Source organism: Myxocyprinus asiaticus, chromosome 37 (genome assembly GCF_019703515.2).
Source record: "Myxocyprinus asiaticus isolate MX2 ecotype Aquarium Trade chromosome 37, UBuf_Myxa_2, whole genome shotgun sequence".
NCBI lineage: Eukaryota > Metazoa > Chordata > Actinopteri > Cypriniformes > Catostomidae > Myxocyprinus > Myxocyprinus asiaticus.
In genome coordinates, this window is record NC_059380.1 from 35,409,870 (window position 1) to 35,420,820 (window position 10,951).

General features: G+C 36.6%; 1 protein-coding gene across 1 annotated transcript; it reads left to right on the top strand.

Moving 5' to 3' along the window:
* The first annotated feature begins 762 nt into the window (after positions 1 to 762).
* snrpe (small nuclear ribonucleoprotein polypeptide E) lies at positions 763 to 10,621 on the top strand. Its single transcript, XM_051675892.1, has 5 exons — positions 763 to 941; positions 1,194 to 1,220; positions 1,312 to 1,374; positions 10,233 to 10,311; positions 10,413 to 10,621. Exons 1-5 carry the CDS (start codon positions 888 to 890, stop codon positions 10,466 to 10,468), a joined length of 279 nt encoding a protein of 92 aa, XP_051531852.1. The 5' UTR covers positions 763 to 887; the 3' UTR covers positions 10,469 to 10,621.
* The last annotated feature ends 330 nt before the right edge of the window (positions 10,622 to 10,951 follow it).

The following is a 10,951-nucleotide window of genomic DNA, read 5'->3' on the forward strand; positions in this document are numbered from 1 at the left end:
GGTGGACCCCCGTTGCCCATGGAACCCATGGCTCCCGACTTATATGTGTGCTTCATGATGCCGAAAAACTCTGATCATGCCTGTGACATCTAGCTACAACTCTCTCTTCTTGTAGTTACATTCTCCCTTCCCTCTCGGACCACAAGGGGGCTCCCTATGACTGTCTTTTTGAGCCATAACAGCTACCTTAGAATACTCGCATGTTTTAGTATATTTAAAAAATAAAAAACAATTAAATTTAAAAAAATGACCTTGCTTTGCGGTGCCCCCTGGTGGCTCGGGGGCCCCTAAGTGGCCGGTTATACTGCTTATAGCTAGAAACTGCCCTGACCGGTGTGATCAATCGTTTCATGGAAAAGATCCGAAGAGCAAGGACGGATGATGGCTTTAGAAGACATAGAATATTGCGCACGAGTCAGATGGACTACTTCTCTGTGAACTTATTGTGCTTTCTTGTCATTTTGGAGCTTGACAGAGCCAGTCCTCATTCACTTTCATTGGAAAAAAGTGACACATTTTGTGTTTCACGGAAGAGAGAGCGGTTTGGAATGAAATGAGGGTGATGGTTCTTGGTTTAAAGTGTAATCTTTGAAGGAGTCCTATAAACACAAACAAACATTTATAGTGAGTATAAAAAGGCAACAGCATCGATGGGAAAAGTTTCTCTTACAAATCTATGTGAATCCATGACTGTAGTGTCTCTCCCAACCACTAGCGGCGCTACAACCAATCAGCGGGTCAGTATTTTTGCGTCATTCAACATCCGGAACTGCGCCGCCATTGAAATAAGAATCCAACGTGAGAGTTTCGTCGCCGCGCCAATAATTATTTCATTTAATTATACTTTTACCTCTTGAGTCTAAAATATCTGAATATTATTGAGAAGAATGGCGTACAGAGGACAAGGACAGAAGGTGCAGAAGGTCATGGTGCAGCCCATTGTATCCTTTCATAATCCAGAATGTTTGTATTGGTCGCCATTGTATTTATATGTTTTGATTTTGTAGTAGTAATTCAATCAGTATTTTGTTATATAAGATATAGTAATATTATCGTCTTCGGTTAAACATTTTTATCTTAATTTGAGCTGTTTGCATCATTTTAGTGTTGATATGCTAGGTTGTTTTGTTTTTGATATGCTAGGTTGTATTGTTTTTGTTTATTTTTCTTTGCTTCCTTAACTTCATTATCAGAACCTTATTTTTAGGTATCTACAGAATGTAAGTTAATATTTTTATTTCCTTCTGTGATAATGTACATTTGATACATGTCCTATGTACATACATTCTCATTCTCTCTCTCTCCGCGCAGCGTTCTCGGATCCAGGTGTGGCTTTATGAACAGGTCAACATGCGGATAGAGGGCTGCATTATTGTGAGTAAATGCTGCATCTCTAATTCAAGCTTCATTGTCATTTTTAATGTGTACAGTACACTGTGGAATGGAGTGGTCCTGTTGCCATATTCAAAGTACAGAGAAAAATTACAGTGACATTGTGCACTAAACATTTAGAGTACAATTGTAAATGGGACAATAAAATAAGCACTGCAAGTTGATTAGACATGCAGCTAATAACAATATTTACAGTAAATATGTGACACTGTTTCCAAATGCAATAAGTACATTGCACTATACATATCAAAAGTGATTTTGAGAACAAGATCTCGCACGCATTCAGTCCCTTTGACTAAAAGAACCTTTAGTTAATCCAAAAATGAAAAAATTATCTTATCATATACTCACCATCATGACATCCCAAATGTGTATGACTTTCTTTCTTCTGCAAAACACAAAAGAAGAATATTTTTAGAAGAACATCTCAGCTCTGTAGGTCCATACAATGCAAGTGAATAGTGACCAAAATTTTGAAGCTCCAAAAAGCACATAAAGGCAACATAAAAGTAATCCATACAACTCCAGTGGTTTAATCCGTGTCTTCTAAAGTGATCCATTCAGATTTGGGTGAGAACAGACCAAATATAACTCCTTTTTTACTATTAATCTTGACATCAGTGTTCTCATTGGCGATCATGATTTCAAGCTTGATTACACTTCTTATAGCGCCATCTAGTGCTCTGCGCATGCGTCATGCAATAGGAAGTGTAATCAAGCTTGAAATCATGATTGCCAATGGGAATACTGATGTCAAGATTTATTGTAAAAAAGGAGTTACATTTGGTCTGTTTTCATCCAAAACCATCTGGATCACTTCAGAAGACATGGATTAAACCACTCGAGTCGTATGTATTACTTTTATGCTGACTTTGTGCTTTTTGCAGCTTCAAAGTTTTGGTCACCTTTCGCTTCCATTGAATGGACATACAGAGCTTAGATATTCTTCTAAAAATCTTAATTTTGTGTTCAGCAGAAGCAGTGGCAGGCCGTGCATTTTAAGTCTAGGCCTTCAGTGTGATTCATGTCATTAAGAAAACACAGTTTCACAATGAATAAGACAAGACACCCTATGCCTTTGGGCATCATACATTGTCGCAGCTAACTAATAATACCAATTGACAACCCGTCCATGCACGAAAGCCAGAACTTGAAATGACACTTAATGCTCAAGCAAGCCTAATTTTAACTTCAGCATGACTGTTTTGTGAAATGAATGTCTCCCGAACAGACATTCAAAAATCATAATTTTTCATATGAATCTACCAAGGAGGTCTATAATACCTGGAAAAATCTATCTAATAATATTTGCGATTTAAATGTTGCTTGCAATAAATTTAGTTTCATCAGAGTACACGGTTATGCTGCATTCCATTCAAGCTGGATGTGGGATATTCCTACTTGATATCTCTGATCATAAATGCATTCCATTCCCCGATATTCTGAACTGCAACGCTCCCGTTAGCTTAGCAGGGGTTTGACTCTGATTAGAGATGTCTCCTAGCAGCCCAACTGATAAACAGTGCTGCAGCACTAGCATTTGTGCTACAGGTGTACGATTATCAAAAGAGATTATAATGTTTTATACACCTGTTTCTGTAGGCATTTGTTAAACAAGCTTTAATATCATGTAATGTGGAAACAAAAAATTTATCGATATTACTTAATAAAGTGAATGTTTATCACTTACTTTGTATATCTCCCTGAGTTTCGACATGTTTGTGTGACATCATGCCCCTGCATCTCGGTGAAATCGGAGTTGAGAATTTCTGCAGGAGCCTACAAGTTGTAATTCTGACACTTTTCCTAGTAGGAAGTTGTAAAATCCAACTTTCCGAGTTGAATGGAACATAGCACTATTCAAAACTTGATCTGACACGGAATGCTCAAGCAGCCTAATTTACACTTAGAAAACTCCTGATGTTGCTATAACAATGCAAAAAGCACTTACCAAATTACTTGAAGTGAAAATCAGTCCTCCTTTCCTGTTTAATAAATTAAGCAATCACACGGTCATGCAGAACATCTCAGGTTTGTAAATCCATAAGGATCTCTTTCTCAATGGCGATAGTGGCAGTAATGACAGTCGACTTGTCAGCAAGATCTCACGCTCGCTTTCAAATTACGTCACTTAAAGTGTGATTGGGTCACTCAAGCCCAGCCAGAAGGCCTCGACCGGGACATATCCTAAAGATCACACCCACCAAGAACAAATAAATCAATATGATTGGCTGATGAATCTGACAATCTGACTTTAGTTGCTCATTCATTTTCACTGTTGAGGGATTCTGAAGAAATTCTGAAGGCCTGAGGGGGTGAAGCTCAGACTCACGCGCTGCTTTGGGCATGCGATTTGTGAAACAGTTGTCACACTTCGCTTGTAAGCATCAAGGAATACATTCTGACTGGATAAACTTTTTGTTTTTCTCTATTTGTTTGTAGATTAATTAAGAGTTGAAAGCGATTAAAAATACATAGCAAAAAGGTGATTGAGAATGAAAGGATGTTAGGCCAGCAGAGAAGGCTTTGCTGGCCCTGAGAATTCACCACTGAGCAGAAGTACAAAAGCCATACACATCTTTTTTTTAATGTTTGGATGAGTTATTCTTTTAAGGGTGGCTACACACTGAAGCTGTCACTGCGTCAGAGAACTGTTGATTTCAATGGGGCTGGAGCGTTGCGAGGATGTAGAAGAAAAATGCAGGTTTTGAAAAAGTGATGAGAAAATCACTTAACTTCTGCTACAATGCACTCTGACTTTCAGTTCTGTGAAAGTGTTTTCCCCGAGCCTGATTTCTTCTGTTTTTGTGTATATCTCATACTAAATTGTTTTAAAAATTCAAACTAAATCTAACATAAAACAAAGGTAATCTGACTAAACACAAATGCAGTTTTTAAATGATTATTTAATGAAGCAGAAAAGTTATCCCAATACCAACTGGGCCTGTGTGAAAATATTTGCCCCCCAGTGTTGGGTAAGTTACTCTAAAAAAGTAATTAATTACTAACTACTAATTACATCTACACTGTACTTATATTACTTACTAATTATTATTATTATTATTATATTATTACTAATTATATACTAATTACTCTTTCAGAAAAATAATTGCATTACTTATTACTAATTACTTTTTCTAAAACCCTTATCAACCTCGACCAGATAAAAAAATACGAGGATAGACATGAAACTGTTCTTTTAATTCTTTCAAATAAATTATTCATGAACTGGCCAAAGAATTTAAGGGGGCTGCATTAAATTAGGAAACATACACTTTAACATTAAACGTAAATTTCGATTTTAAATTCGCTATTGCTTATGTAGAATTGTTCTATAGTCTATATAGTATTTACTGCAATTACATCAGAAAAAACTAATTAAATTACTGAAAATTTAAGAGTAATCCCTTTAACTTTATTCAATGAAAAAGTAATTTACAGTAATTAATTACTTAATAATGCATTACACCCAACACTGCCTCTTAGTTACTAAATCCCCAAATCTATGAAACTGCATTCATAATGGGTTTCAGCTGGACTAGACTAGGGAAGAAGCGATTAGTCGAAGATAACGACAACGTCGAGACAAAAAGTTTCTTTGTTGTATAGTCGTTTGATCTCATTTAACATAATATGAGAACACATTAAACTCTGATGACGTGCGAGAGGAGCACTGCAGCTCGCTCGTGACTGAGGAGAGGAAGAATTACACAGCTCACAGTCCAGGTGCACTCTAAACTTTCCAAACAGCTTAAGGTGATGTCGGTCGCAAAGTATGAAGGAATTATATTGCAAAAATACAAAATAAGTAAATACAAAAGCACTCTCATTGTGGAATAAGTGGAGCTGGAGCTGCTGCTCCTCTGAAGCAAAACTTATGTGTTGAGCGTATTTAAAGGAAACACCTCAGCGTTACATCTTAAATACAGTTATATTTAATGCATTATAGCTTTATAAAGTTCAAATAATATGGAAGCTGATCATGTAAATAACAACAATCTCCGAAACTGCCATTTCTCTGTGCAGTCAGCGCCTCTTCTATGAGTTGCGCAAATGTCCCGATCTAAGGGGGAGAGACTGAAACTGCATCCGGCTGAGGCATGCTCTGTTGCGGGTATGCTCATCCCTTGAGCGCGCACGCATAATGCAGATAGATTATAACGTGATGGCTCGCGACTTATTGAATCATAATATATGTCACTGTGCATTTCTTATCGTGAAGAAAATTGGCAATACGCAGCTTTATTAATAAGAGGGAATTGTATTTATTTATGTTGTGAGTTAAAGTTGGATTGAAGTGAACAGAAATATTACACTATATTATACTATATTATTATACACTACAACAAAATACGTTTTTGATTTTGTTTTGGCTTGTTTTCCCATATAAATATCTAAAACTCCTTTAAAACAACGTACATTTTCTTTAGCAGCTATACTGCAGAAGAAAAAAAATGTTATCTGAGATTGTTGAATATAATATTAAAAATACTAATATTTTAAAATATCTAAAAATCCTTTAAAAAAAAAAAAAGATGCATTCACCTGAGAAGCAGCATATAAGATATTTAGACTTGCTTTTAGAGAACAGATCTTGAATATAAGTGTATTTTGTCTTTACTGCACTCACAGAAGTATAACCAAGTGAAAAAATACACTTATATACAAAATACACTTATACTTAAGATACATTCTCTTAAAGCCTAAGTCTAAATATCTTATATGTTGCTTCTCAAGTAAATGTATCTTGTTTTAAGGATTTTTAGACAATTTTAAATGGAAAACAATACAAAAACACTTGATAACAATAGGATTTTTTTTTTTTGCAGTGAATTTCTTTACTGAATTAAATTGAATATAAAGTATTTTTTCCCTTTAATTCAGTGAATGTCAATTAGAGGTATTTTTAAAAGATAATTTTGTCCTCTATTGTTAGTTAAGAGCTAATGATTAATCGTTGCAATAATCGCAGAATAGTCGAACAATCCTTATCGATTATCAAAATAATTGATAGTTGCAGCCCTAGACTAGACACACCCAGACCTGATTACTGCCAGCCCTGTTCAATCAAATCATCATCTAAATAGAACTTTTTCAGCAGCATGAAGTTGGCTAAAAGGTATCACCCAGTAGCACACTATGCCAAGGTTGAAAGAAATTCCAGAAATTATGAGGAAAAAGGTGATTGAAATAGCTTTGTAACCCTTCCCAGACTGACGTATTTCAAAGGCTCTGGGACTCCAAAGAACCACAGTGAGAGCCATTATCTCCAAATGGAGAAAACTTGGCTCAGTGGTGAACCTTCCTAGAAGTGGCCGACCTTCCAAAATTCCAAAAGAGTACAGCGACGACTCATCCAGGAAGTCACAAAAAAGCCAAAGACAACATTCAAGGAACTGCAGGCCTCTCTTGCATCAATAAAGATCACTGTTCATGACTCTCAGAAAGACACTGGTCAAAAATGCCATCCATGGAAGAGTGGCAAGATGAACTGCTTACCCAGAAGAACATTAAGGCTCATCTAAATTTTGCCAAAACACACCTTGATGATCCTCAAACCTTTTGGAGAATGTTCTTTGGACTGATGAGTCAAAAGTGGAACTGTTTGGAATACAGGGGTCCCGTTACATCTGGCGTAAATCAAACACCAAATTCCACAAAAAGTATATTATACCTACGGTCAAGCATGGTGGTGGTAGTGTGATGGTGTGGGGATGCTTTGCTGCTTCAGGGCCTGGGTGACTTGCAGTAATTGAGGGAAACATGAATTCTGCTCTCTACCAGAAAATCCAAAAGGAGAATGTCCGTTCATCAGTCCGTGAGTTGAAGCTCAAGCGCAACTGGATTATGCAGCAAAACAATGATCCTAAGCATAGGACGAATGGCTCAACAGAAGCAAAATTTAAGATTTGGGGTGTAGCTCAGCAAGTATTGACGCTGACTACCACCCCTAGGGTCGCGAGTTCGAATCCAGGGCGTGCTGAGTGACTCCAGCCATGTCTCCTAAGCAACCAAATTGGCCCAGTTGCTAGGGAGGGTAGAGTCACATGGGGTAATCTCCTCGTGGTTGTTATAATGTGTGGTTCTCGGTGGGCCACATGGTGAGTTGTGCGTGGATGCCGCAGAGAATTGCGTGGGCCTCCACATGCGCTATGTCTCCACGGTAACGCGCTCAAGTCACGTGATAAGATACGCGGATTGACGGTCTCAGATGCGGAGGCAACTGAGATTCATCCTCCGCCACCCAGATTGAGGCACTACGCCACCACGAGCACATTGGTGATTGGGGAGAAAAAAAAGTTTTGGAGTGACCTAGTCAAAGTCTTGAAACCGATTGAGATGCTGTGGTAGGACCTTAAACGGGCAGTTCATGCTCAAAAACCCTCCAATGTTGCTGAACTAAAGCAGTTCTGCAATGAAGATTGGGCCAAAATTCCACCACAACGTTGTGAAAGACTGATCTCCAGTTATCTAAAGCGTTTGATGTTAGTTGTTGCTGCTAAAGGTGGCACAACCAGCAATTAAGTTTAAGGGGGCAGTGCACATGGGTAATATAGGTGTCATAACTTTTTTGCTTGAGAAAAAAAAAAAGTGCAAACTGTATTTTGTGTTTACTCGGGTTGCCTTTGTATACGTTATATCTCGTTTGAAGATCTAAAACAGTGGTTCTCAACCTTTTTTTGATGAATGCCCCCCTACTTCATTCCCTTAACCCAGCGGAGAAAGCGGAGACTTTGTTGTTCCAAAAAGCAAAAAGAAAAACATACAACACAAAGCTCAATATTTGTGTTATTTGCTTAATTTGCTCAATGCAACTTCGATGCATTACATAATTTTAAAGTTTTGTTGATAAATTCAACAGGATTACGCATCATGAATGTGAGACCAAACCTTGCGTTTCTTGAATTCAAGCAGATGGAGGGCTATATCTCGGGCCTATAAAATGAAATTGCGAAGACAGAAACTAATAATAAAATTGATATTGTTAAAATATTTTACATTTGCCTTTTTGAACGTTTTAATTTATTCATTAATTACATATTTGTTTATAGTTTTAACAGTGGTATTTGTAAGGACCATAGTAAACACATGGAAGCATGGATCTTCACTACCATTGTTAGATGTAACACGATTCCTATAAAACAAACTGTCATTTTTGTAATTGTAAACAGTAGACATGCTCTAAACACATGTAAAAACAATACAAAATATTAATATAAGTTGTAACAAATTATATTCACCCACTCCCCTAATTTAGCCTATGACAAATTTAATAGTAGTGTATATATGATAAATATTTATTATCAATCTATTTCTGCCTAAAGTACAGTTAGTGTTACTGTAGTAAATTCAAGGATGGTGATGTAGAATTCTGTGCCGGATTCAAATGGTTTTTGCTTCTCGGGCCTTGCTTCTCACAAAGCTGCGAGTTTAAGAGCTCGAGCATTAAGAGCTGCTCTGTCCATTGAGCCGTATCCATCTACAGATCCATACAGGTGCATTAGCCGAGGTTGTGCCTCCGCCTGTGTATTTGATGCTGCGAAACCAGATACTTCAGATGTGTCGCTAGACTTCAAAATTAGATGAGCCGCAGTACAAATGCGTACCAACCCATATAATTGAGAACCAACTGATATGCTTCGAGTCTAGATAAACATTTTAATGCAAAGAGGAACTTGACGATAGATTTGATTATTATGACTGATAAACGCTCCTTATTTGTAACCTAACGCCCCCCTCTCTACTAATTTGCTATCAGCATCCCTTGCGTCCTTTGAACACCCCTGTTGAGAACCCCTGATCTAAAACAATTTAGTATGGAAAAATACACAAATAGAAGAAATCAGGAAGGGGGCAAATTACTTTTTCACAGCACCATAGTAGTCCAGTTGTGCTTTCAGTAATCCAATTCACAATATACACATTGATTTCAAACTGTCCAGGGGCCTCATAGATGTTTGTGGAATGATTCAACAACTCATCATCAGTTATTCATTTTTATTATGAATAATGAATCCATTCATTGACCGTAAATTTACTGTAAATCCACACCATTCTTCAACCCATGTCCATATTCTTGCTAAATCTTAATTTAAAAAAAGGTTAACATGCTCTTTTATACATAATGAAATATGCATAGTCTACAAGGCAATCTTGTTCTGTATTTTCCAGCTATTCTCTTCTGCTCGCTCTTGCCATTGATTATGGTGCATTTTAGTAAAACCATTCGTTTTTACTTATGTCCTCAACAACAGCAGATAAGAGGCTGAAGGATGAATTGATGAAAAAATCTAGGCGAGGTTTAAATTTGAGACTGTTGCAGTGCTTTTAACCATCTGTGAATTGATTTTAGCTGTTTTTTTAAGTGCTGTTAAGGATAATCTCCTCTCTCCAAAACAGTGATTGACATATTTCATATCGTTTATTACACCGTTATCTTGCTGGTTACGCCCACAAAATTGATGGTAACACTTGATAATATATTCCATTAGTTAACATTAATTAATGCATTAGGTATCATGAACATTTACTAATCTTTATGCTAGTTAATAAAAATACAATTGTTCAATGTCAGCTCATGTTAGTTCATAGTGCATTAACTAATGTTAACATATACACAAAAATGAATTAGTTTGTTGAAATTGACCGTGACCAAGATTAACAAATGCTGTAAAAGTATTGTTTACTTTAAGTTCATGTTAACTAATGGACCCGTATTTTAAAGCGTTATCAAATTGATCTTACACATTCCTTTCCATCAAATGCTCCGTCAGAGCTTTCTCTAATGTGTAGGTGCCAATTTCTAGCAATTTAGCTTGCATTTTCTTTTTCTGTTTAAGGGCTTCGATGAGTATATGAACTTGGTTTTGGATGACGCAGAAGAAGTTCATATGAAGACCAAGAACAGGAAACCCCTGGGTAAGTGTGAACTTGATGGGGGTGAGTTATTGGCTTCTGAGAAATAAAATTAGCTTGAAGTGAATATGATACAACTTATAACATATTATCCTCTCAAATAGGACGGATTATGTTGAAAGGAGACAACATCACGTTGCTGCAGAGTGTGTCCAACTGATCATCTGTTAGGAGTTCTTCAGGATTTATTTTTTTTTTTCATTCATCAATATTTGATTATTGACCAATGGTTATAAATGATGTGGAAACCTTTTTTCCTTTTGTCTTTTTCTAAAAGCCACAAAATTAAACAAATGTTTTTTTTTTTTCACTATGTCCGACTACTGTTCTTACTGTTAAAGAAGGAACCTGGGCCAAATTTTGAAAGAGCAACATGCTGAGGTTTGGCTATGTTCAATTACATTTCTCTTCGAACGAACTTTATCAAAGCAACTTGAAATGTGGATATGCTCTTCTGACAACTAGTTAATCTTTATCAGGTCAAAATATATCAAAGTTTTAGTTAAGTCAAACATGACTGCTCATAGACTAGAAATATAATATAATGGCCTATAATATTTAATATATAAAATTGAATAGGTTTTCACTTGATGTGTTGAGTAATGTAAAAAAAAAAGCCCAAATTGACACCTGTCTGCAGCTA